This window comes from Rhipicephalus sanguineus, unplaced genomic scaffold, assembly GCF_013339695.2.
Source record: "Rhipicephalus sanguineus isolate Rsan-2018 unplaced genomic scaffold, BIME_Rsan_1.4 Seq118, whole genome shotgun sequence".
Taxonomy (NCBI): domain Eukaryota; kingdom Metazoa; phylum Arthropoda; class Arachnida; order Ixodida; family Ixodidae; genus Rhipicephalus; species Rhipicephalus sanguineus.
In genome coordinates, this window is record NW_023614447.1 from 33,236 (window position 1) to 60,001 (window position 26,766).

Here is a 26,766-nt window from a genome sequence, read left to right on the forward strand (position 1 = left end):
AACTTAGATCTGGCAGCTGTGCAAGAAACCAAGATTGAAAGTGAGGAGCACACGGATCGTATGGTGAAACTTTTCGAAGACACTATAATGTTTGTGTGAGCCACGCAAAAGGTACATCCGGGGGCTGCGCAATTTATATAAGAAACAACGTAGGCATTGAAAGTGAAAAAGTTGTAGCGTCAGAGGAGGGGCGCTTGATTGTGCTTGACTTTTTGTATTCTGGAAAGGAATGGCGTGTTATTTGTATTTATGCACCAAACACTGATAATGAACGTGTTGTATTGTTTGAAAGAGTAGAACAGTTTCTGAAATGTGAAAAATGCCTTATCATGCTAGGTGATTTTAACTGTGTTTGCATGGCTGAAGATAGAACTAGAAGTGTGCCTGCACGAGATAAAAGTGAGCGACTACTCATTTCGCTGCTGGAAGAATATTACATGGAAGATTTAGGATACCTACTTTCAAAAGTAGGCCGTCCTACTTTCACGCATTACCAACGCGGAAGCTGTGCTAGGCTGGATAGGATATACGCTACGGTCTCTCTTGCCAAAGAGTGTGTTAACTTCGAAGTTAAACACGTATCTTTTAGCGACCATAGCCTTGTAACAGCCACACTTGGAACCAATTTAAAAAAGAGCCGGTTCAACTGGGAACTATGGAAGTTCAACGTGAAACTCTTAGAAGACGAAACATTTACACAAAGTGTAAAACAAAGAATCGAAGACATGGTATCGACAAAAACACACGGATGGATAGCGGAGTGGGAAAACTTTAAAAACGCGGTCAAAATGACTGCGATTGAAAGGGGAAGCATACTTTATCAGAAAGAAAAGACTAAAGAGAAAGAACTTCAATGTCAGCTCAATTATCTTATGTGCATGGAAAGTGCAAATCCCGGCTTATATACAAAAGAAATACGCGAGGTAAAAAACAAGCTTGAACTTATCGCAGCAGAGAGGTACAAAGCAGCAGTGATAAGAGCACGAGCTGAAAAGATATGGATGGGTGAAACGCCCAACAAGCGTGCGCTGTGCGACGAAATAAGATATTCAGTCAAAAATGAAATACGCCAGATTCATTATCACAATGAAGTGACGTGTGAAAAGAGTAAAATCGAAGATGCATTTGTAGAATACTACAGTGAGTTATTCATGAATAAAACGAACCATGCAGCTGGTTCTAAAGCTGCGATCATTAATTTAATGCCAAAGCTTGAAAATGACATCAAAACGCGAATGGAGCTGCCAATAAGTGTGAACGAAGTGAGAAACGCTATTAAGGAACTGGCCGTAGGGAAAACTCCTGGACCCGATGGATTAGGGGCCGCCTTTTACAAAACGTTTATTGAAGAGATTAGTCCGATTTTGCACGAGGTGATCAGTGAGGCGTACGAAAACAAAGCGTTGCCTCCCTCCTTTCTATCTGCTCATATGGTCCTAATACCAAAGACAGATAATCCAGACAAACTAATGTCAGTAGGAGCTTACCGCCCAATAACTCTTACAAACGTAGACTATAAAATATATACAAAAGTTCTAGCCAAACGATTACAAAGCGTTGTCAAGCTGCTCGTAGGACCGCATCAGACGTGCGGCATAAAGGGTCGTTCTATTTGTACCAATGTGCATGTAGCCCGCAGCGTTTTAGTGTTGCGACGCCGTGGCGGGGCGGGTCGCTATGCTCCAACTTGATCTTGCTAAGGCGTTTGACCGTGTCGCACACGAATTTCTTTTTTCTTTGCTTGAACACGTCAGCCTCGGAAAAGTAATGCTGGAAGGTTTAAAAATGGCTTACAGTAATTGTACAGTGCGAATAATTGTAAATAAGAACCTTACAAGAAGCATTGACGTCAGGTCATCCATAAAACAAGGCTGTGCGCTGTCTTCTCTGCTTTTTGCGCTATACCTTGAACCTTTCTGTCTCAGCTTCATTAACAACAGCAAAATTAATGGCTTCGTGCTTCAAACGCAACACGTCAAAGTTCTCGCATATGCTGATGACGTTGGTGTTTTCTGCACTGATCGCAAAAGCATAGAAGAGACTATAAGCGTCACCAAAGCATTCTGCGAACAGACAGGATGTGCGATAAACTGGGAGAAGAGCGTCGGTTTCTGGCACGGCACGTGGGACGTTAAGCCGCAATCATTCGCGAGCATCAAATGGTCCAACACACCCACTGCGTATTTAGGTGTACCCCTGAACATTACAACCAGACAGGAGATTACTGGGACGACCTGACGTCAAAGGTGAAGGAAAAAGTTGGTGGATGGCAAGGCCGTGACTTGTCAATGTTCGCGCGTGCGAGTGCTTGCAATGTTTTCCTGATTGCAAAAGTGTGGTATGTGCTACAGTTTCTGTCAATGTCTCGCGTAAATGTGCAAAAATTGCACCGTATTTTTGCGGTCTTCATTTGGGGCTCAAACTGGGAAAGAGTCAGCAGAACAAATCTTTTTCGTTCACTGAAAGACGGGGGCCTTGGTCTTTCACATCTTTTCATCAGACAAATTGTGTCGCGGTTTGTGTTTTTACGGGACCAGAAAGACCCGTTTTTGAGAACCGTTATGCATGTGAGGTTAAAAAATGCCATTCCTGATTTTGTTGTGTCTAGTGCAGCTGCAATTGACGGCGGTATAAAAGGCTACCTCAAAGAAGTGGTGATGGCATTCAGGATACTTCAAACACGATTTTCACTCGAGTATTTGAGTCTTGTAGCAAGAAAAAAGCTGTACAAAGACCTGATCACTGTAATGATGCCCACACCATTATATAGATCACTAAATCATAAAGGCCCCGGGCAAGACGTGCTAAAAAGAGTTAAAAAAATGACCGTTAAAGGATCTATAAAATCGTTTTTCTTTAAAGTACACACGAACACATTGCCTGTGAAAACATGGCTTAAAGACAAAGGCATATTTATACCGTGGACGACAAACTGCACCCTGTGTAACAAACCGGAGACGATCGAACACACATTCATTGACTGCTGGGATCCAATATTTTTTTGGGATGTGTTACAAAGAACCCTGAAGAAAGAGCTACCGATAACACCACATGGAATACGTTATCTTTCAGTGCAGAATGAGTGTGGTGTTCCATACGACATGATAATGTTATTGGGGCTTTACAGCCTCTGGATCACACGCATGGCCGTGAGGCATATGGATTCTAAAGCCAAATCGACACGGGAAAACTTTATTGAATGTGCAATGTATGTGCGCGACACATTTCGAACATTGGATGAACCTCCAGATTGTATGGAGGTATTTGATGAATTGGTGAAAATGAAATGTTTTTAATCCATCACAATGGTCGAGTAGACCAATGTGGTTTTTATACCAATGTATTGCTTTATTTCTGAATAAAAAGGTTATTAAAAAAAGAAAAAAAGCAGTCGTGGCCGAGCGGTTAAGGCGATGGAATAGAAATCCATTGGGGTCTCCCCGCACAGGTTCGAATCCTGTCGACTGCGTGTATTCTTTTTCTCGCACATTTTTGCAGAGAAACCCGGTCTCGCAGATTTATTTACAACCGCGTGAAGAGCTACTGAAGTAACATCCTGTTCGCAAGTGTGAAATGTACTGCCGGCAGAAATGCTCGATGAAACAGAAACTGAAATCGCATTCAGTAGGTGAAACTGGTGCCGGTACGTTTTATCGTGCGCCTGTCGCTGCAGTCATGGCCGAGCGGTTAAGGCGATGGAATAGAAATCCATTGGGGTCTCCCCGCACAGGTTCGAATCCTGTCGACTGCGTGTATTCTTTTTTTTTTTCGCACATTTTTGCAGCGAAACCTGCTCTCGCAGATTTATTTACAACCGCGTGAAGAGCTACTGAAGTAAAATCCTGTTCGCAAGTGTGAAATGTACTGCCGGCAGAAATGCTCGATGAAACAGAAACTGAAATCGCATTCAGTAGGTGAAACTGGTGCCGGTACGTTTTATCGTGCGCCTGTCGCTGCAGTCGTGGCCGAGCGGTTCAGGCGATGGAATAGAAATCCATTGGGGTCTCCCCGCACAGGTTCGAATCCTGTCGACTGCGTGTATTCTTTTTTTTCGCACATTTTTGCAGCGAAACCTGCTCTCGCAGATTTATTTACAACCGCGTGAAGAGCTACTAAAGTAAAATCCTGTTCGCAAGTGTGAAATGTACTGCCGGCAGAAATGCTCGATGAAACAGAAACTGAAATCGCATTCAGTAGGTGAAACTGGTGCCGGTACGTTTGATCGTGCGTCTGTCGCTGCAGTCGTGGCCGAGAGGTTAAGGCGATGGACTAGAAATCCATTGGGGTCTCCCCGCACAGGTTCGAATCCTGTCGACTGCGTGTATTCTTTTTTTTCGCACATTTTTGCAGCGAAACCTGCTCTCGCAGATTTATTTACAACCGCGTGAAGTGCTACCGAAGTAAAATCCTGATCGCCAGTGCGAAATGTACTGCCGGCAGAAATGCTTGATGAAACAGAAACTGAAATCGCATTCAGTAGATGAAACTGGTGCCGGTACGTTTTATCGTGCGTCTGTCGCTGCAGTCGTGGCCGAGAGGTTAAGGCGATGGACTAGAAATCCATTGGTGTCTCCCCGCACAGGTTCGAATCCTGTCGACTGCGTGTATTCTTTTTTTTTCGCACATTTTTGCAGCGAAACCTGCTCTCGCAGATTTATTTACAACCGCGTGAAGTGCTACCGAAGTAAAATCCTGTTCGCAAGTGTGAAATGTACTGCCGGCAGAAATGCTCGATGAAACAGAAACTGAAATCGCATTCAGTAGGTGAAACTGGTGCCGGTACGTTTTATCGTGCGTCTGTCGCTGCAGTCGTGGCCGAGCGATTGAGTCTACTTCCAGCCGCCACAGGTGACGGACGTGTTTTCATGGGCTCGAACGAGCCAGTGCTTGCGGCACAGTTTAGTCGCGGAAACAGGGACGCTATGGAAGATAACCAGGATTATCAAGTACTGCTGACACATCTGCCGAAAGGTCGTATTGTTTTGAACACAGTATTTTTGCACGGTGACCTACAAGCGAAACCGTACCGAGTCGAGGACTACAGGGATGCCATTGCTCAATTGGAATTGCTACCTGAGGTGGAAGCCTTAGGTGCATTTCAAATGAATCATGTGTGGGCCGTGACGTTCAAAAGTCGTGAAGGTATGCGAAAGTTGTTAGCTGCCGGACATATTAATGTGAAAAACAGGAAGTGCCTGGGGGTAGACCCAAACAACCAGGAGGTTCGAGTGAAGATACACTGGGTGCTCCACAATGTAACAAATGAGGATATACGTGTGGCCTTCGAGCCGTATGGCGAAGTCACAGAAGTGAATAGGAAACGCTGGCGCGTGTCGGGTGTGTCAGAGAAAGGTTCGACAACGCGTGTGCTAAGCCTGAAGCTAAAGACAGGGGTCACAATTGAAGACGTTCCCCACCAAGTACGTGTCGCCGGAGAACTTGCTCTCGTCGTAATTCCTGGAAAGGCCCCCCTTTGTTTGCGCTGCCAAGGAAAAGGTCACATCCGCCGTGACTGCCGAATCCCTCGATGCCAGCGGTGCCGACGGTTTGGCCACGACGAAGCCCAGTGTGTGCTTACGTATGCGAACATAACGGGACCCGCGAAAAGCAAAGATGCTTCTGAAAATTTCATGGACGAAGCTGAAGCCGAAGAAGCAGCAGCGATGGCGCCGGAGAAACCCAAAAAGCCGGAAACGCCCCCAAGTACGACGGTGAAACAGGTGTTGATAGCGAGCGACCAAAGGAAGTCGAAAGAAACGTCAGCAGAACCAAAAAGTGAGGCACCCCAATATAACACGACCGACAATCGTGTTGTAGAAGCGGCTGCGCCGTGCGACCCTTCGAAAGATGAGAGTGTAGCCATGGAAGGCATCACATCGATGTCCGCCAAACGAGGGCATAACTGATACCTTCGAAGACTCGGACCTTCCTAAGGATGCAAGCGGCGGCCCTCCGCCACCTAAATCGGCTCTGATGCGACGAATGTCGTTCAAGCCGAAACCGAACATTCCTCCTGACGGACGACCAGAGGCGAAACCGCCGAGCTAAAGGCGGGGCCTCGCTTCCCTTGTCCAAGCCAGCGACATGCCTCCTCTAAAACAAAGACGTTTAGACCCTGCTGCGGAGTCCAGCCACAGGACATCTGTTGAGAGGGAAGACACTGGGGCAGCTGGATGATGCCGACTGTGAATTGCCTCAGCACGGTGAACCCTCTTATACATCTCTGCGCTCCGAGGTAAACGCTGTGCGATCTAAGTGCTCCTCACAAATTAAGAACGGAAAGCTTGCCGTGTCCTTACGAATCGCCACTTTGAATGTACGTGGACTAGCAGCCAAGAAGCGTCAAAGTCAAATTAATCGTCTCTTTCTCGAAAATAACCTAGATCTGGCAGCTGTGCAAGAAACCAAGATTGAAAGTGAGGAGCACACGGATCGTATGGTGGAAACTTTTCGAAGACACTATAATGTTTGTGTCAGCCACGCAAAAGGTACATCCGGGGGCTGCGCAATTTATATAAGGAACAACCGTAGGCATCGAAAGTGAAAAAGTTGTAGCGTCAGAGGAGGGGCGCTTGATTGTGCTTGACTTTTTGTATTCTGGAAAGGAATGGCGTGGTATTTGTATTTATGCACCAAACACTGATAATGAGCGTGTTGTATTGTTTGAAAGAGTAGAACATTTTCTGAAATGTGAAGAATGCCTTATCATGCTAGGTGATTTTAACTGTGTTGCATGGCTGAAGATAGAACTAGAAGTGTGCCTGCACGAGATAAAAGTGACCCACTACTAATCTCGCTGCTCGAAGAATATTACATGGAAGATTTAGGATACCTACTTTCAAAAGTAGGCCGTCCTACTTTCACGCATTACCAACGCGGAAGCTGTGCTAGGCTGGATAAGATATACGCTACGATCTCTCTTGCCAAAGAGTGTGTTAACTTCGAAGTTAAACACGTATCTTTTAGCGACCATAGCCTTGTAACAGCCACACTTGGAACGAATTTAAAAAAGAGCCGGTTCAACTGGGAACTATGGAAGTTCAACGTGAAACTCTTATAAGACGAAACATTTACACAAAGTGTAAAACAAAGAATCGAAGACATGGTATCGACAAAAACACACGGATGGATAGCGGAGTGGGAAAACTTTAAAAACGCGGTCAAAATGAGTGCGATTGAAAGGGGAAGCATACTTTATCAGAAAGAAAAGACTAAAGAGAAAGAACTTCAATGTCAGCTCAATTATCTTATGTGCATGGAAAGTGCAAATCCCGGCTTATATACAAAAGAAATACGCGAGGTAAAAAACAAGCTTGAACTTATCGCAGCAGAGAGGTACAAAGCAGCAGTGATAAGAGCACGAGCTGAAAAGATATGGAAGGGCGAAACGCCCAACAAGCGTGCGCTGTGCGACGAAATAAGATATTCAGTCAAAAATGAAATACGCCAGATTCATTATCACAATGAAGTGACGTGTGAAAAGAGTAAAATCGAAGATGCATTTGTAGAACACTACAGTGAGTTATTCGTGAATAAAACGAACCATGCAGCTGGTTCTAAAGCTGCGATCATTAATTTAATGCCAAAGCTTGAAAATGACATCAAAACGCGAATGGAGCTGCCAGTAAGTGTGAACGAAGTGAGAAACGCTATTAAGGAACTGGCCATAGAGAAAACTCCTGGACCCGATGGATTAGGGGCCGCCTTTTACAAAACGTTTATTGAAGAGATTAGTCCGATTTTGCACGAGGTGATCAGTGAGGCGTACGAAAACAAAGTGTTGCCTCCCTCCTTTCTATCTGCTCATATGGTCCTAATACCAAAGACAGATAATCCAGACAAACTAATGTCAGTAGGAGCTTACCGCCCAATAACTCTTACAAACGTAGACTATAAAATATATACAAAAGTTCTAGCCAAACGATTACAAAGCGTTGTCAAGCTGCTCGTAGGACCGCATCAGACGTGCGGCATAAAGGGTCGTTCTATTTGTACCAATGTGCATGTAGCCCGCAGCGTTTTAGTGTTGCGACGCCGTGGCGGGGCGGGTCGCTATGCTCCAACTTGATCTTGCTAAGGCGTTTGACCGTGTCGCACACGAATTTCTTTTTTCTTTGCTTGAACACGTCAGCCTCGGAAAAGTAATGCTGGAAGGTTTAAAAATGGGTTACAGTAATTGTACAGTGCGAATAATTGTGAACAAGAACCTTACAAGAAGCATTGACGTCAGGTCATCCATAAAACAGGGCTGTGCGCTGTCTTCTCTGCTTTTTGCGCTATACCTTGAACCTTTCTGTCTCAGCTTAATTAACAACAGCAAAATTAATGGCTTCGTGCTTCAAACGCAACACGTCAAAGTTCTCGCATATGCTGATGACGTTGGTGTTTTCTGCACTGATCGCAAAAGCATAGAAGAGACGATAAGCGTCACCAAAGCATTCTGCGAACAGACAGGATGTGCGATAAACTGGGAGAAGAGCGTCGGTTTCTGGCATGGCACGTGGGACGTTAAGCCGCAATCATTCGCGAGCATCAAATGGTCCAACACACCCACTGCGTATTTAGGTGTACCCCTGAACATTACAACCAGACAGGAGATTACTGGGACGACCTGACGTCAAAGGTGAAGGAAAAAGTTGGTGGATGGCAAGGCCGTGACTTGTCAATGTTTGCGGGTGCGAGTGCTTGCAGTGTTTTCCTGATTGCAAAAGTGTGGTATGTGCTACAGTTTCTGTCAATGTCTCGCGTAAATGTGCAAAAATTGCACCGTATTTTTGCGGTCTTCATTTGGGGCTCAAACTGGGAAAGACTCAGCAGAACAAATCTTTTTCGTTCACTGAAAGACGGGGGCCTTGGTCTTTCACATCTGTTCATCAGACAAATTGTGTCGCGGTTTGTGTTTTTACGGGACCAGAAAGACCCGTTTTTGAGAACCGTTATGCATGTGAGGTTCAAAAATGCCATTCCTGGTTTTGTTGTGTCTAGTGCAGCTGCAATTGACGGCGGTATAAAAGGCTACCTCAAAGAAGTGGTGATGGCATTCAGGATACTTCAAGCACGATTTTCACTCGAGTATTTGAGTCTTGTATCAAGAAAAAAGCTGTACAAAGACCTGATCACTGTAATGATGCCCACACCATTATATAGATCACTAAATCATAAAGGCCCCGGGCAAGACGTGCTAAAAAGAGTTAAAAAAATGACCGTTAGAGGATCTATAAAATCGTTTTTCTTTAAAGTACACACGAACACATTGCCTGTGAAAACATGGCTTAAAGACAAAGGCATATTTATACCGTGGACCACAAACTGCACCCTGTGTAACAAACCGGAGACGATCGAACACACATTCATTGACTGTTGCGATCCAATATTTTTTGGGGATGTGCTACAAAGAACCCTGAAGAAAGAGCTACCGATAACACCACATGGAATACGTTATCTTTCAGTGCAGAATGAGTGTGGCGTTCCATACGACATGATAATGTTATTGGGGCTTTACAGCCTCTGGATCACACGCATGGCAGTGAGGCATCTGGATTCTAAAGCCAAATCAACACGGGAAAACTTTATTGAATGTGCAATGTATGTGCGCGAGACATTTCGAACATTGGATGAACATCCAAATTGTATGGAGGTTTTTGATGAATTGGTGAAAATGAAATGTTTTTAATCCATCACAATGGTCGAGTAGACCAATGTGGTTTTTATACCTATGTATTGCTTAATTTCTTAGTTACTAAAAAAAAAAAAGTCGTGGCCGGGCGGTTAAGGCGATGGACTAGAAATCCATTGGTGTCTCCCCACACAGGTTCGAATCCTGTCGACTGCGTGTATTCTTTTTTTTCGCACATTTTGCAGAGAAACCTGGTCTCGCAGATTTATTTACAACCTCGTGAAGTGCTACTAAAGTAAAATCCTGTTCGCAAGTGTGAAATGTACTGCCGGCAGAAATGCTCGATGAAAGAGAAACTGAAATCGCATTCACTAGGTGAAACTGGTGCCGGTACGTTTTATCGTGCGTCTGTCGCTGCAGTCGTGGCCGAGAGGTTAAGGCGATGGACTAGAAATCCATTGGGGTCTCCCCGCACAGGTTCGAATCCTGTCGACTGCGTGTATTTTTTTCGCACATTTTTGCAGAGAAACCCGGTCTCGCAGATTTATTTACAACCTCGTGAAGTGCTACTAAAGTAAAATCCTGTTCGCAAGTGTGAAATGTACTGCCGGCAGAAATGCTCGATGAAACAGAAACTGAAATCGCATTCACTAGGTGAAACTGGTGCCGGTACGTTTTATCGTGCGTCTGTCGCTGCAGTCGTGGCCGAGAGGTTAAGGCGATGGACTAGAAATCCATTGGGGTCTCCCCGCACAGGTTCGAATTCTGTCGACTGCGTGTATTCTTTTTTTCTCGCACATTTTTGCAGAGAAACCCGGTCTCGCAGATTTATTTACAACCTCGTGAAGTGCTACTAAAGTAAAGTCCTGTTCGCAAGTGTGAAATGTACTGCCGGCAGAAATGCTCGATGAAACAGAAACTGACATCGCATTCAGTAGGTGAAACTGGTGCCGGTACCTTTTATCGTGCGCCTGTCGCTGCAGTCGTGGCCGAGCGGATTTCACTTCCGGCCACTGCTGTGTACGGACGTGTGCATCATGCGCTCCGTAGGGGCGGATACAGCGGCCCAGATGGGTCGGGGAAACAGGATTGTCGCCGAAGATGAACAGGATTACGAAGTCGTTTTGCCGCAGTTGCCTACAGGTGCGTGTGTTATGAATACTGTTTTTCTACACGGAGATATCAAGGCAAGGCCGTATCGTGTTGAAGACGTCCGTGACACTTTGGTTAGTCTGGGTATGTTGCCTGAGGTACTCGCCTTAGGCGCTTTCCAGATGAACCACGTCTGGGCCGTGACTTTCAGTACGGCGCAAGCCACGAAAAAGATGCTAGCACTTGGTGACGTAAAGATAAAGGAAAGGCGCTGCCTCGTTATCGACCCGAACAAGCAGGATGTCCGGCTAAAGCTTTATTGGCTTCTGCATAATGTACCGGATGAAGATGTGCGCACCGCACTCGCAAACTATGGAAGAGTGACAGAAGTATCAAAGGAACGTTGGCGCGTCCAAGGTATCGCCGATAAAGGAACCTCCACCAGGACTGTCACCCTGCAATTAAAAGCGGGCTTGACAGTCGAAGACCTACCACACCAGCTCCGAGTGGGCGGCATAACAACGCTTTTGGTTGTGCCAGGACGAGCACCGCTCTGCTTACGATGTCGACGAACGGGACATATACGCCGGGACTGTCGCATACCCCGGTGTGGTCGGTGCAGACGCTATGGTCACGAAGACAGCGAGTGTGTCCAAACATACGCCAGTGTGGCCGGGCCTGTGGCTGGCGACCATCTCACGGAGCACATAATGGACCAAGCTGATGCAGAAGAAGCAGCGGAAAGCAGAAATCGGGGTCTCGTATTCACGCCCCTTTCTAAGGGCCCGAAGGACGAAGGAAGCGAAGCGGCTCAGGCTGAACAAACGGGTCAACAGACCAACAGCGTGAGCTCTATAGCGCGGGACCAAAGCGACAACGAAAATGAGCAAGGTATTGGGTCGTCGACTGGACAACCTGAAGATATGGACGTCACAAGAGCGGGGACAAGCGCAAAGCGAACGCTTGAAGATGTCAGCAACGAGGACGCAGAACCAGAGAGGACAACAGGAGGTGAGCCGGCAACGAAAGCGGCAACGCTCAGGCGACCCAGCTTGAGGTTCAAGCCGAACATCGCTGCGGGCACACGTCCGCCGCCGAAGCCACCCTCGTAGCCACGGGGGAAGACAGTCAACGAGGGACCTAAATCCATAGGCGCTCAAGGACATAGCGAATATGGCTTCATCATTATGTGACGCGTGTGGGAAGTACCCGCCTTGTACGTGCCTATCCACAACTTCAACGGGGGAAGCCAGGGATGTGTCAATCGGCGAGGTAAGAACCATGCGGTCCGTATCTTGCCCGCGGCCTTCACAGCCCATAACTACGTTGCGTATCGCAACTTTAAATGTGCGCGGACTTCGATCTAAACGAAAGCAATATCAGGTTAGTCGTCTTTTCCTAGAGGACGACCTCGATATCATAGCGGTACAGGAAACGAAGGTCGAAAGTCAAGAACAAACGGACCGCATGGTCGAACCTTTTCGGTCCCGCTATAATGTTTGCATATGTCATTCTGTTGGCACCTCTGGAGGGTGTGCTCTCTTTCTGCGGAACTCTTTAGGATTTGTTGAAGAGTATGTTCATGCTAGCGATGACGGCCGTCTCGTTTTGTGCGATTTTCACGGTTTTGGTAAAAAATGGCGCATCATTTGCGTATATGCACCGAATAGTATAACTGAGCGGTTATCCTTTTTTGCAAGTGTCGAACGGTATTTAAAATCTGAAAGAAACGTGATAATTCTGGGGGATTTTAATTGCGTGTGCTTCAGAGAAGATAGAAGCAAAAGACTATCCGTTCGTGATCAAAGTGCTTTGTTGCTGTCAGAGCTTATGCAAGAGGGGGGTTTTGAAGATGTAGGAAACGTATTGCAAATTGGAAGTGGCGCTAGGTTTACGCATTTCCAGCGCGATTGCCATTCCCGTTTAGATAGAGCATACGTATCAGATGTACTCGTGCCGCTATGCAACAGTTACGAGCACAAACCAGTAGCTTTCAGTGATCACAGTGCCGTAATGTTTTCTCTGGGAGTGAAGAAGAAAAGATCAACCTTTTCTTGGAAACTGTGGAAACTGAACAATAAATTACTTAGTGATGAAATCTTTGTGGATAAGGTAAAAGTACTTATTGAAAAAGTGCGCTCGTCTGAGTCGGGGCGAATGGTCGCTGCATGGGAACAGTTCAAGGAAGAAGTTAAAATTGCTGCAATTGAAAGGTCTTCCATGTTACGCTACAATGAAAAAAGAAAGCAAAAAGAACTACAAGGTCAGCTAGAATTCTTGTTGTCAGTCGAAAGCACGCGACCAGGCACTTTAACTAAAGAGATAAGAGAGGTCAAGATTCAGCTGGAGATAATGGACACTGAAAAATACAGAGGAGCAGTCATACGCGCACGCGCAGAACACCTTTGGCTGGGGGAAACACCGACGAAACGCTCGCTGAGCGAAGAAAAGCGCTACGCCTCGCGTAAAGAAATAAAACAGATTAAATACGGAGGAGTGACTACCACGGACAAACAGATGATAGAAAGCGCGTTTTTGGATTATTATAAAGGACTTCTTGGGTGCAGCGGTAACAGAGAAGCAGCCTTGGACAGCGAGTTTTTGTCAATAATGCCGACACTAGATAAGGAAACCATCGCACGCCTTGAAGAGCCAATATCGGTTGGGGAAATTGAAAGGGCCATTAATGAATTAAGTGAAGGGAAAACGCCCGGCCCGGATGGACTAGGCACAGCTTTTTACAAAGCATTCAAAGATGAGCTGTCGGAACTCCTGTTATGCCTCGTAGCGGAGGCTTACGAGGTAAAGGAAATGCCGCCGTCCTTTGTAGGTCACATATTGTACTCATACCCAAAAGTGAAGATCCAGTGAAGCTCTTGTCAGTGAGTGCTTATCGTCCCATAAGCCTCACTAACACTCATTATAAGGTTTTTATGAAGGTACTCGCCAAGAGACTGCAAAGCGTAATACGGTTAATCGTAGGACCGCACCAAACATGCGGAATTAAGGGCCGAACAATAGGAACCAATATCCACACTGCGAGGAGCATACTTGAGTGTTGCGATGCATGGGACAGCCAAGTAGCAATGTTGCAACTGGACTTGGAAAAGGCTTTTGACCGTGTTATGCATGACGTACTTTTTTCAATATTGAAACATGTAAATGTAGGAGATGTTATTTTAGAAGGGGTGAAGATGTCGTATAGGAATTGTTTTGCTAGCATCGTAATTAACAAGGAAGTCACTGCAAACTTTCAAATTGCAAGGAGTGCCCGTCAGGGTTGCCCGATTTCCCCCTTGTTATTTGCTATCTACTTGGAGCCCTTTTGTTTGAGCATAATCAATAGCGACAAGATACATGGTTTTAGGTTAATGACGGCTGAGGTCAAAGTACTGTCCTACGCAGATGACATCGCTGTTTTTTGTAAAGACAGAGGGAGTATTAGTGAAGCAGTCAGTGTAGCAGACAAGTACTGCAAGTGGTCAGGCAGTGCCTTAAACTGGGATAAGAGTGCAGCTTTTTGGCATGGTACCTGGGACGAAAAGCCTGAATTTTTCGAAAAGGTTAAGTGGAGCTCCGTGCCGACGAAGTACCTCGGTGTGCCACTGCAGAAATATAATGATCCCAGTGAATACTGGAACGACGAGACAGAAAAATTAAGGGAGAAAGCGAACAAGTGGGGAGGAAAAAACCTATCAATATTCGCGAGGTCAACAGTTTGCAACTTATTCTTAGCAGCCAAAATTTGGTATGTACTTCAGGTGCTGTGCATGAACCGCTCAAATGTACAGAAGATACACAGAATTTTTGCCACTTTTGTTTGGGCCTCCACGTGGGAACGCACGAGCCGTACAAATCTTTTCCGGTCAGTGAAAGCCGGTGGGTTGGGATTAGCCCACTTATTTCTAAGGCAGATTGTTTCCAGGTTTATGTTTCTGCGAGATCAGAGCCATCCTTTCTTACGTACTATGTTACAAGTTAGATTATGCTGTTATCTACCCGAATTTGTTGTATCCACTTGTTGTGCTGGGCGTAGCGGCATTCATGGTTATCTCAACGAAGCTGTTTCGGCTTTTAACATACTAAAAGTACGTTTTTCTTTACAGTACCTTGGTGTGGTGACAAAAAGACAATTATATAAAGACCTTATTGATGTAATGCTGCCTGTGCCGATGTATCGTGCGATGTATGAAAAAGGCCAGGGAAAAGACGTTCTTAAAAGGGTTAAAATAATGGTGGTACGGCCATCAGCAAAGACCTTTTTCTTTCAGCTACACACTGGTACACTTCCCGTAAAACCATGGCTGCAGGAAAGGGGCTTATTTGTTCCCTGGTCTGTTAATTGTCTCCTATGCCGCAAACCAGAGAGTGTCGATCACATTTTTTTGGACTGTTTGGATGCTACGTTTCATTGGGACATCCTACAACGAACTTTAAAAAAAGACTTACCTTTGACACCCCATGGAATCCGTTTCCTACCGGTTCACAGTGACAGTGGCATACCGTACGACATGTTTATGCTGTTAAGTATGCACGCTATTTGGAAATCATGCATGGCATTTCGGCATGTTGACGCGAATGCCCGTTCTGTCAGAGAATACTTCATTGAAAGTATAGCTTACATATGAGATGCATACAATGCACGAGAAGAACAGCCGGAATGGCTCCCTGTACTGAATGAACTTGTAGCACTAAAGCGCTTTTAAACAATTTATGCCAAACAAAGTGTGATTGGCGGTTTTAATGCATTGTTAAATACTTCTTGTCAAACTACACCTGTTTTTTTTGTGTATGTACACGATGTACCTCGTTCTGAATAAAGAAAAAAAAAGCGCCTGTCGCTGCAGTCGTGGCCGAGAGGTTAAGGCGATGGACTAGAAATCCATTGGGGTCTCCCCGCACAGGTTCGAATCCTGTCGACTGCGTGTATTCTTTTTTTCTCGCACATTTTTGCAGAGAAACCCGGTCTCGCAGATTTATTTACCACCTCGTGAAGTGCTACTAAAGTTAAGTCCTGTTCGCAAGTGTGAAATGTACTGCCGGCAAAAATGCTCGATGAAACAGAAACTGAAATCGCATTCAGTAGGTGAAACTGGTGCCGGTACGTTTTATAGTGCGCCTGTCGCTGCAGTCGTGGCCGAGAGGTTAAGGCGATGGACTAGAAATCCATTGGGGTCTCCCCGCACAGGTTCGAATCCTGTCGACTGCGTGTATTCTTTTTTTCTCGCACATTTTTGCAGAGAAACCCGGTCTCGCAGATTTATTTACAACCTCGTGAAGTGCTACTAAAGTAAAGTCCTGTTCGCAAGTGTGAAATGTACTGCCGGCAGAAATGCTCGATGAAACAGAAACTGAAATCGCATTCAGTAGGTGAAACTGGTGCCGGTACGTTTTATCGTGCGCCTGTCGCTGCAGTCGTGGCCGAGAGGTTAAGGCGATGGACTAGAAATCCATTGGGGTCTCCCCGCACAGGTTCGAATCCTGTCGACTGCGTGTATTCTTTTTTTCTCGCACATGTTTGCAGAGAAACCCGGTCTCGCAGATTTATTTACAACCTCGTGAAGTGCTACTAAAGTAAAATCCTGTTCGCAAGTGTGAAATGTACTGCCGGCAGAAATGCTCGATGAAACAGAAACTGAAATCGCATTCAGTAGGTGAAACTGGTGCCGCTACGTTTTATCGTGCGCCTGTCGTTGCAGTCGTGGCCGAGAGGTTAAGGCGATGGACTAGAAATCCATTGGGGTCTCCCGGCACAGGTTCGAATCCTGTCGACTGCGTGTATTCTTTTTTTCTCGCACATTTTTGCAGAGAAACCCGGTCTCGCAGATTTATTTACAACCTCGTGAAGTGCTACTAAAGTAAAATCCTGTTCGCAAGTGTGAAATGTACTGCCGGCAGAAATGCTCGATGAAACAGAAATTGAAATCGCATTCAGTAGGTGAAACTGGTGCCGGTACGTTTTATCGTGCGTCTGTCGCTGCAGTCGTGGCCGAGGGATTCCACTTCCGGCCACCGTAGCGTGCGGTTGTGTGATTCATGGGCTCCCAACGAGCAGGTACAGCGGCCCCCCAAAGCCGCGGAAACAGGTCAACGGATATGCCTTGCCAGGACTACCAAATTGTTTTGCCGACCCTGCCCACAGGTACGACCACCACGAACACTTTGTTTCTACACGCAGACCTAAAAGCCAGGCCTTGTAGGGTGGAGCACTTCAGAGATGCGCTCGCGCATATTTCGCTACTATCGGAAGTGGTCGCGCTAGGTGCTTATCAAATGAACCATGTGTGGGCGGTGACTTTTTGCGACGACGAAGCGAAGAAGAAAATGCTGGCAGCAGGAAATTTCACTGTGAAAGACCAACGCTGCGTTGTTGTTGACCCCTGCAACCAGGCAATACGACTCAAGCTGTACTGGTTGTTGCACGGCGTCCCCGATGAAGACGTGCGAACAGCATTGTCTCCGTTTGGGAAAGTCGTTGAGGTCGCCAGAGATAAGTGGCGCGTACAAGGCTGCAACGAGAAGAGTTCCACAACGCGGTCGGTAACCCTCCAGCTCAAAGCAGGCATGAGTATTGAAGACTTACCGCACCAACTTCGAGTGGCTGAGGACTTAGCTCTCGTCCATGTACCTGGCAGAGCACCGCTCTGTCTCCGGTGTCACGGCACCGGCCACATACGACGAGACTGTCGTGTACCGCGCTGTGGCCATTGTCGCCGGTACGGCCAAGATGAATCCACCTGCGTGCGATCCTATGCCTCGGTCACTGGACCGCCCAAAACCAAGACACTTCGGAACACATTATGGACCTAAATGACGCCAAGGAAGCTGCACGAGATCCCGTACCAGAAGACGGCGTCAACACCAAGCCACCGGAAACGCAAGAAAAGAGCAAAGACATCGTGAATAATAAGGAACCCGACCCGATGAAACTCAAGACAGACAAAAAGGCCGATAGTGTAAGTGACCTCAATGTAGCCCCGCCTTCAACAACGACCTGCGACGCCCAGGAAGCTGTCGACGTTGAAATGGCAACAGCTGCGAGCACATCGGCGAAACGGTCACGCGACACGGGCGAAGACGACGTTGGAAACACCAAAGAAATGGGCATCGACGAGCCCCCAGCGAAAACGTTTCCTCTTCGGCGAGGAAGCCTCAAGTTCAAGCCGACAATACCGCCTGACCGGAAACCACCGCCAGCAAATCCCTTGCCTTAGCAGGGGAACTGTTTGTGTGACACAAACTCAAACACCCCGATCACTGATCGGGCACCTTTTCGTAACAAGATGGCTCCAAACACAAGAGAAACCGTGTATTACAGTCCAGCAAAACCCACGCCTCGTTTAGGTGCACTGCCATACTGACCCACAATGTGAGAAGTATGTATACAATTACCAATATACTATGGCTAACAAACTTAATACTCCCTTGCGTATAGCAACAATAAATGTCCGCGGTCTGTCAACGCGCAGGAAACAGTACCAACTGAACCGCCTTCTAACCGAAAATAATCTAGACCTAGTGGCAGTACAAGAGACAAAAATTGAAAGTCAAGAACAAACTGATAAAATGGTCGAAACGTTCAGGTCTACATTTAATATATGTGTGTCTCATGCGGTTGCTGCGTCTGGAGGCTGTTTGATATTATACCGGCATTCAATCGAAATTGTTGAAGAAGTTGTTACCACGTGTGAAAGTGGAAGACTAGTTGTGCTTGATTTTACGTTTTGCGATAGGCTGTGGCGCGCAATATGTGTTTACGCACCAAACAGAGAACAAGAAAGGAAGAATTTTTTTGAAAGTGTACAATTATATGTAAAGTCTAACCGCAATGTTGTTCTGTTGGGAGATTTTAATTGTGTGTGCAGACCAGAAGACAGAAGCAAAAGGTTGCTGTCCAGAGATAAAAGTGCGATATACTTAAATGAGACAGCATACGAATGTGACCTAGAAGACGTAGGAAGTGTGCTTACGTCTAGAAACAACATGAAGTACACCCATTTCCAAGGAGACTGCCACGCAAGACTAGACCGTATCTATGTACCAGTTGAATTTCTGCCGCTTTGTACCAACTATCTCGTACAGTGCGTCAGTTTTAGCGATCATTGTCTAGTAGCGGTTACTATCGGTGAAAAGGAAAAAGCGTGTCGCTTTAACTGGCACACATGGAAGCTTAACGATAAGCTGTTAGAAGATGAACCTTTCCTTCAAAAACTAAAAGAACAGATCGATAACTTACTGAACGATGATTCAGATAACTTTTCGTCCTTATGGGAAATGTTTAAATCTGACGTCAAACTCATGGCAATAGACCGAGCGTGCACACTGCGCAGAAAAGAAAAAGAAAAAGAAAGACAGCTTCGCGATACACTACAATTCCTACTTACCACTGAAAGTTCTAAACCGGGCCTGTTCGAAAAGCAAATAAAAGAAACTAAAAGCAAGCTAGAAGCAGTAGACATTGAAAGATATCGAGGTGCAGTGGTCAGAGCACGCGCCAATCAATTTTGGCTCGGGGAAACGCCCACCAAGCGGGCGTTAGGAGACGAAAAGCGATATGCAGTGAAAAAAGACATTACCGAAATTTGTTATCACAATGAAGTTACCCGAGATAAAAAAAACATCCAAAAAGCCTTCACTGAACGTTTTCGTTGGCTGTTAAATCAAAAACATGAAGATACCAAAGTATTTGAACGTGAATTTTTGCCGCTATTGCCACAACTAGAGAACGAACTATGTGAAGAACTCAAAATGCCAATTACCGTAAACGAAATCGAAAAAGCGATTGAAGACTTAAAACCAAGTAAATCACCTGGGCCAGATGGGTTAGGCGCAACCCTGTACAAGTGTTTTAAAACAGAAATGTCAGTAGCCTTGCATCGCGTCATCAACGAGTGTTTTCAAAGGAAAAGCATGCCTCCATCGTTTAGGACAACGCACGTGGTGTTAATTCCTAAAACCAATGATCCGCTCAAGTTACGCTCCGTTGAGTCATATAGACCAATAAGCCTCACGAATACTGACTACAAAGTATTCATGAAAGTAATAGCTAAGCGACTTCAAAGGGTTATTAAAACACTAGTAGGCCCACACCAGACATGCGGGATTAAGGGAAGAACGATTTTCACCAATATACATGTAGTAAGAAATATATTGGAGTCATGCGATGCTGAAGGAGGCCGAATTGCAATACTCCAGCTAGACCTTGAAAAGGCCTTTGATAGGGTAACCCACGAAATTTTACTACTAATACTTCAACACGTTAATGTAGGTTCCGTTATCCTAGAAGGCGTTAAAATGGCTTATGCAGACTGCACAGCCAAACTGATAATAAACAGACAACTTAGTGAGAGCATTCCAGTGACTGCCAGCTTGCGCCAAGGCTGTCCAACCTCCTCGTTACTATTTGCGCTATATATAGAACCTTTCTGCCAAAAAATTGTTTCATGTCCCACCATCCAAGGCTTTCGCTATTATGACAAAGAAATCAAAGTGCTGGCATACGCGGACGACATTGCCGTGCTATCTACAGACAAAGAAAGTGTACAAAAAGTGGTAAAAGAAACTACATCATTTTGTCAAGCTACGGGGAGTGCTGTAAACTGGGCAAAAAGCCTCGGTATTTGGTATGGAGACTGGCCAACTAAGCCACAACTGTACTGCAATATAGAATGGTCTGACTCGCCAAACGTATACCTCGGCGTCCCATTGCAACACCACAAGGCGCCTATAGCGCACTGGATCGAAGAAACCGAGAGGGTAAAAGAAAAAACTCAGAAATGGGGTGGTCATAAATTCTCAATCTTTTCGAGAGCAAGTGTGTGCAATATATTTTTAATCGCTAAAATTTTTTATGTTCTACAAGTATTATGCATGACAAGAATGTCAGTGCAGAAACTTCACAGAGTGTTTGCAGTTTATATTTGGGGCTCGACTTGGGAGCGCACGAGTCGTTGCAATCTGTTTCAGAGGGTCCAGCATGGGGGACTAGGCCTAACTCACCTTTTTTTGAAACAAGTTGTTTCAAGGTTTATTTATCTCCGCGATCAGAGTAACGCTTTTTTGAGAACAGTGTTACAAGTTCGCCTACGAGACCACCTCGCGGACTATGTTGTGTCAACAAGCATTGTGACAGCTGGCCCACTACCAGGATTTCTACGTGAAATAGTGGCTTCTTATAGAATACTTAAAACACATTTTTCCCTTGAGTATCTGGCGTTAGTTTCAAAGAAAAAGCTATATAAGGATCTAATAGATGTATTTCTACCTCTGCCAGTATATAGATCAAAATACTTATTGGGTTCAGAACGCAATGTGCTTAAAAGAGTGAGAGCCATGCCTGTTCGAAGTTCGAAAAAAACGTTTTTTTTTCAACTACACACAGAAACGCTCCCAGTGAAGTCATGGCTTCAGAGTAAAGGCATTTTTGTTCCCTGGTCAATTAACTGTATATTATGCAGGAAGGCTGAAGCAATAAACCATTGTTTTCTCGACTGCCGCGATGCAACATTTTTATGGGACGTCCTTTAACGTACAATCAAAAAAGATTTCCCGTTATCACCATTTGGCCTACGATTTCTGCCCTGTGACGACACAGGGGGCGTTCCTACTGATATGGTTATGCTGTTATGCATGCATGCCCTGTGGAAGGCTCGCATGGCAGTACGACACGAGGACGTGGATGCACGCTCAGCGCGACACTACTTTGTCGAAAGTGTGATCTACATGAAAGATGTGCTAGAACACGCAGAAGACACCCCTGATTGGTTTACGACATTGGATGAATTGGCCTCACTCAAGGCCTTTTAAACACACATCATGCTTGAGATTAGCTGATGTTTTTACCCTTTGTACTTGTCTTGTTTAACCCTGTTTGATGTAAAACGGTAATAAAGAAAAAAAAAGCAGTCGTGGCCGAGAGGTTAAGGCGATGGACTAGAAATCCATTGGGGTCTCCCCGCACAGGTTCGAATCCTGTCGACTGCGTGTATTCTTTTTTTCTCGCACATTTTTGCAGAGAAACCCGGTCTCGCAGATTTATTTACAACCTCGTGAAGTGCTACTAAAGTAAAATCCTGTTCGCAAGTGTGAAATGTACTGCCGGCAGAAATGCTCGATGAAACAGAAACTGAAATCGCATTCACTAGGTGAAACTGGTGCCGGTACGTTTTATCGAGCGTCTGTCGCTGCAGTCGTGGCCGAGAGGTTGGAGATTCTACTTCCGGCCACCGTAGGGTGCGGACGTGTCTGACATGAGCTCCGTAGGAGCGGCTTCAGCGGCCCAGCAGGGCCGCGGTTCAAGGTTTTTTGCCAACGAGGATCCGGATTACCAGGTACTTCTGCCTCAACTACCGACAGGGCGACTCGTTATTAATACGGTATTTTTACACGCCGATGTACGTGCAAGACCATACAGGGTGGAACATTTCCGTGATATGCTGTCAAGCATGAAATTGCTGACGGACGTGGTTGCCCTGGGGCGTATCGAATGAGTCACGTTTGGGCCGTAACGTTCAAAAGCTGTGACACAATGAAAGAATTCTTACGGGCGAAAGAAGTGAATGTGAAGGACAGCCGGTGCATCGTCATTGACCCCGGCAATCAAGCACTGCACCTGAAGCTACATTGGATGCTGCATACCGTGCCGGATGAAGACATTCGTGAGGCCCTGGCACCCTACGGCCGAGTCACCGACGTGGCGAGGGAAAAGTGGCGTGTGCTCGGCCTTCAGGATAAAGGCTCTTCGACTCGACTGGTCACCCTGGTGCCGAGGAAGGGCCTGGGGGCGGATGACGTACCCCATCTGCTACGCATAGCAGGTGAGGAAGCCCTAGTAGTTATTCCTGGAAGAGCACCACTCTGCCTTCGGTGCCGCAACACAGGACACATCCGGCGCGACTGCCGCGTCCCGCGCTGCGCACGTTGTCGCCGTCACGGCCATGAAGAGTCGCAGTGCGTGAGGACGTACGCAAACGTGGCAGTGCCAACGGCCGCAGAAGAAAACGCTGAACTTCTTATGGATGAAGTGGAAGCTGAGGAAGCCTCAGCCGGAAGCGTCAAGGAGGCGAAAGCCTCTGCGACGGAATCGGCGAAACCGCAGGGACAAACGGCCGGAGCAGCGTGGGCCAGGAACACCTTCAAGACATGTGAACAAGGACTCGACCATCGACGCCCAAAAAAAGGACACAGCGACGAAGACAGCGCCGGACATCTCGGAATCAGCTGGCAGCGAACCTATGGACGTAACCAAGGCTGGAGGCTCGATAGGGAAGAGGACGCGAGAAGAGTCAACGAACGACGGCACGAAGACCGACGCAATGAACAGCGAGGAACCACCGCAAAAGGCGGCGGGAATGCGTCGGTTCTCAATACGGCCCTTGCCGAATATCCCGCCGGACAAGAGAACGGCGGAAACGGCACCTAAGTAGATTGAGAGACTTGTCCCTGCGAAAGCACTCGGGCGCGCCCTCGAGTGCTAACCATTACCGAAGGAATGGCGTGGACAGCGGCTCCTCGAGAAAATGTACGCTGTGGACTGCATTTGTTTTAGAAAACCAGCTGCTCTGGCCGTAATGAACACTTGTTGACATAACTATGAGTAGAGTTAACGGTGGTACGTGTGATTATGTACTGTTATGTGTTGTGTTTAATTCCTTCAAGTATTAGCAATGAATTTGGAGAGGGGAATTAGAGTTGCTACTATTAATGTGCGCGGCCTCGCAGCAAGGCGGAGGCAGTACCAGCTGAGCCGTCTATGCGTTGAAAAGGACCTTGATATTATCGCCATACAAGAGACGAAAGTTGAAAGTGAGGAGCAAACAAACAAAATGGTAATGCCCTTTAAAACATATTACAACGTATGCATCTGTCACCCTGTCGGCACGTCTGGTGGCTGCGCTGTCTTGGTTCGAAGAGGCATTGGTATAAGTGAAGAGGCCGTCACTGTGAACGAAAACGGAAGACTGATAGTCCTCGACTTTCATTTTAGCGGATCACAATGGAGGCTTATCTGTTTGTATGCGCCAAATGACATAAACGAAAGGGAAGTTTTCTTCACGGATGTCGAACGGTACCTTCAATGCGACAGACAGATCATTTTTCTGGGTGATTTTAACTGTGTGTGTTATGCAGAAGATCGCGCTAAACGTACTACCACTCGTGACAAGAGTGCAGTGTTCTTAAACGCTTTAATAAGCGATTACAACCTAGAAGATGTAGGTCGCCTTATGGCCAGTACATTGCAGCCGCGATTTACGCATTATCAGCGAGATAGCCAGGCAAGACTCGACATAGCCTATATATCGTTAGATCTAGTGCCTTTTTGCGATAGCTATGTTGTACAGCCGGTGTCTTTTAGCGACCACAGCATAGTATGGTTTACACTGGGTACCAAGCACAAAAAACTGCGGTTTGATTGGGCGATGTGGAAGTTTAACGAAAAACACCTGGGCGATGAGAAGTTTGTGAATGATGTTACCAGCCAGATTAGAAACTTGTTAAGAAATAGGTTTTTACATTACGCGGAAGCATGGGAAGACTTTAAGGTCCACGTGAAGATGGCTGCAATTGAGATAGGCACCACTAGACGCTATAATGAAAAAATGAGAGAAAACGAGCTCCAGAAGGAACTCAATTTCCTTATTTCAATGGATAGTGCGCAGCCGGGAAAGTATCGCGAAGGAATTAGAAAAATTAAAAGCGAGATGGAAGCCATTGACAGAGAAAAATATAGAGCAGCGGTTATTAGGGCACGTGCGGAAAGACTATGGACTGATGGAACGCCGAACAAACGCGCTCTTGCTGATGAAAAGCGGTATGCGAGAAAAAATGAGATAGGACAGATTACTTATCGTGATGATGTTACTTCTGACAAGAATATGATAGAACAGGCCTTCATAGAACATTACCGCCAATTGTTCGGGGTCCCAATCCATGCGGGAGATGAATGTGAAGCACGGTTTTTAAATTTCATGCCACGTGTCGATGACGAGGTGAAAGCTAGTCTGGAGGAACCGATAAGCGTGCGGGAAATAGAACGCGCAATCAAAGAACTTCCTGCAGGCAAGTCGCCAGGTCCCGATGGATTAGGAGCTGCTTTCTACAAGGCATTTGCACCTTGGCTTGCTAAAGTATTGCAGCATGTATACGCGGAGGCATACGAAAAGCAACGGGTGCCGCCGTCTTTCAGGAGTGCGCACATGGTTTTAATACCTAAAACAGATGACCACAAGACGCTCTTATCGGTGAGTGGTTACAGGCCAATCAGCCTTACAAATACCGATTACAAGATATTCATGAAGGTGTTGGCAAAGAGACTTCAAGCAGTCGTAACTGAACTAGTCGGCCCGCACCAAACTTGCGGCATTAAAGGTCGCACGATTGCTACAAACACACACGTAGCACGAAGTGTTCTGGAGTGTTGCGATGCTTTCGCTGGACGCGTTGCTTTGTTGCAGCTTGACCTGGCGAAAGCCTTCGACCGCGTGTCCCACGATGTTCTTTTTCTTATTTTAGAGTACGTGAATGTTGGAAAAATAATTTTAGATGGCGTGAGAATGGCCTATGACCAATGTACTACACAGATTATAATTAACAAGTCTCTCAGCGCAAAGCTTTCAGTGATGTCTTCCCTCAGACAAGGGTGTCCTTTAAGCCCATTGCTTTTCGCGCTATATCTTGAGCCCTTTTGTTTAGCAGTGATGCGCAGTGAAAACATCCGAGGTTTCAAATTACAACGTGCTGAAGTTAAAATACTGGCATACGCTGACGACATCGCGGTTTTCTGCGAGGATCGCGACAGCGTTCTTGAAGCTGTAAGCCTCGTAAAGACATACTGTGAGCAATCTGGAGCTCAGATAAACTGGGAGAAGAGCCTCGGGATTTGGCACGGTCACTGGGACAATACACCGGCTCATTTTGCAAACGTCCGGTGGTCAACAACGCCGGCTAAGTACTTGGGTGTGCCCCTCGAGCACAATAAGGACAGTAAGCAGTATTGGTGTGACGAGACAGAGAGAATGAGGGAAAAAACAAAAGCTTGGCAGGGGCGCGATTTATCAATGTTTGGACGCGCTACCGTGTGTAATATTTTCTTAATGGCGAAAGTGTGGTACGTCTTGCAAATCCTATCTATGTGTCGTTCAAATGTGCAAAAAATGCACCGTGTTTTTGCCGTATTCATATGGGCTTCAAGTTGGGAGAGGGCAAGCAGAACCAATTTGTTTCGTTCCGTCCGCAGTGGTGGGCTAGGTCTGTCACATTTCTTTATCAGACAGATTGTGTCTCGTTTTCTTTTTTTGCGTGAGCAGACAAACGATTTTCTGCGCACAGTGATTCAAGTTAGATTGGGGAAAGCACTGCCGCAATTTCTTGTAACTTCCGCAGATATGGCGGGAGGAAGCGTCACTGGCTATTTGCGTGAAGTGGTTGATTCTTTCCGTTTTTTATACACTCGCTTTTCAATGGAGTATTTGTGTTCTGTGACAAGAAAAACACTGTACAGAGATTTAGTTGATTCAATGTTGCCGATTCCTTTGTACAGATCTGTAAACTGGGGAGGCCACGGAGACGATGTATTGAAACGGGTTAAAAAGATGCCAATTAGACCTTCTCAAAAAACGTTTTTCTTCAAGCTACATACAAACACGCTACCCGTAAAAACATGGCTGGATGAAAAAGGCATAGATGTTCCATGGACTGTTAACTGCTTACTTTGCAACAAACCAGAAACCATCGAACATGCTTTCATCGACTGCTGGGATGCAATCTTCCACTGGGACGTCTTACAGCGGACCCTTAAAAAAGAACTACCGATTACGCCTTTGGGAATTCGTTTTTTACCAACAGATAATGCAGGGGGAGTTCCGTACGATATGTTTATGCTCCTTGGCCTCCACAGTCTGTGGAAAACGAGAATGGCAGTTAGACATGTTGATGTGGATGCCCGTTCGACGAGAGTCAACTTCATCGAAAGTATTGCGTATATTCGGGAAATATATCGTGCGCAGAGTAAACCACCCGTGTGGGTGGAGATTCTTGATGAATTAGTGAAACTTAAGAGA

General features: G+C 46.1%; 1 protein-coding gene, 13 non-coding genes and 1 pseudogene across 14 annotated transcripts; all 15 read left to right on the top strand.

Annotated features, from left to right (window-relative positions):
* Positions 1–3,387: 3,387 nt before the first annotated feature.
* Positions 3,388–3,469, top strand: Trnas-aga (transfer RNA serine (anticodon AGA)). The gene has a single exon. It is a non-coding gene; the product is annotated as a tRNA-Ser (tRNA).
* A 200-nt stretch (positions 3,470–3,669) lies between these two features.
* Positions 3,670–3,751, top strand: Trnas-aga (transfer RNA serine (anticodon AGA)). Its single transcript has one exon. It is a non-coding gene; the product is annotated as a tRNA-Ser (tRNA).
* Positions 3,752–3,955: 204 nt separating this feature from the next.
* Positions 3,956–4,037, top strand: Trnas-aga (transfer RNA serine (anticodon AGA)). The gene has a single exon. It is a non-coding gene; the product is annotated as a tRNA-Ser (tRNA).
* Positions 4,038–4,238: 201 nt separating this feature from the next.
* Trnas-aga (transfer RNA serine (anticodon AGA)) lies at positions 4,239–4,320 on the top strand. The gene has a single exon. It is a non-coding gene; the product is annotated as a tRNA-Ser (tRNA).
* A 201-nt stretch (positions 4,321–4,521) lies between these two features.
* Positions 4,522–4,603, top strand: Trnas-aga (transfer RNA serine (anticodon AGA)). Its single transcript has one exon. It is a non-coding gene; the product is annotated as a tRNA-Ser (tRNA).
* A 5,147-nt stretch (positions 4,604–9,750) lies between these two features.
* Positions 9,751–9,832, top strand: Trnas-aga (transfer RNA serine (anticodon AGA)). The gene has a single exon. It is a non-coding gene; the product is annotated as a tRNA-Ser (tRNA).
* A 200-nt stretch (positions 9,833–10,032) lies between these two features.
* Positions 10,033–10,114, top strand: Trnas-aga (transfer RNA serine (anticodon AGA)). Its single transcript has one exon. It is a non-coding gene; the product is annotated as a tRNA-Ser (tRNA).
* A 197-nt stretch (positions 10,115–10,311) lies between these two features.
* Positions 10,312–10,393, top strand: Trnas-aga (transfer RNA serine (anticodon AGA)). The gene has a single exon. It is a non-coding gene; the product is annotated as a tRNA-Ser (tRNA).
* Positions 10,394–10,653: 260 nt separating this feature from the next.
* Positions 10,654–11,904, top strand: LOC119376333 (uncharacterized). Its single transcript, XM_037646218.2, has one exon. It carries the CDS (start codon positions 10,654–10,656, stop codon positions 11,818–11,820), a length of 1,167 nt encoding a protein of 388 aa, XP_037502146.1. The 3' UTR covers positions 11,821–11,904.
* A 3,647-nt stretch (positions 11,905–15,551) lies between these two features.
* On the top strand, positions 15,552–15,633 carry Trnas-aga (transfer RNA serine (anticodon AGA)). The gene has a single exon. It is a non-coding gene; the product is annotated as a tRNA-Ser (tRNA).
* Positions 15,634–15,835: 202 nt separating this feature from the next.
* Trnas-aga (transfer RNA serine (anticodon AGA)) lies at positions 15,836–15,917 on the top strand. The gene has a single exon. It is a non-coding gene; the product is annotated as a tRNA-Ser (tRNA).
* A 202-nt stretch (positions 15,918–16,119) lies between these two features.
* On the top strand, positions 16,120–16,201 carry Trnas-aga (transfer RNA serine (anticodon AGA)). The gene has a single exon. It is a non-coding gene; the product is annotated as a tRNA-Ser (tRNA).
* Positions 16,202–16,403: 202 nt separating this feature from the next.
* On the top strand, positions 16,404–16,485 carry Trnas-aga (transfer RNA serine (anticodon AGA)). Its single transcript has one exon. It is a non-coding gene; the product is annotated as a tRNA-Ser (tRNA).
* Positions 16,486–16,710: 225 nt separating this feature from the next.
* Positions 16,711–17,922, top strand: LOC125756537 (uncharacterized; annotated as a pseudogene).
* A 3,687-nt stretch (positions 17,923–21,609) lies between these two features.
* On the top strand, positions 21,610–21,691 carry Trnas-aga (transfer RNA serine (anticodon AGA)). Its single transcript has one exon. It is a non-coding gene; the product is annotated as a tRNA-Ser (tRNA).
* The last annotated feature ends 5,075 nt before the right edge of the window (positions 21,692–26,766 follow it).

Coding starts and splice junctions, on each gene's coding strand:
- LOC119376333 (XM_037646218.2), top strand. CDS start 10,654: ATGCGCTCCGTAGGGGCGGATACAGCGGCCCAGATGGGTCGGGGAAAC.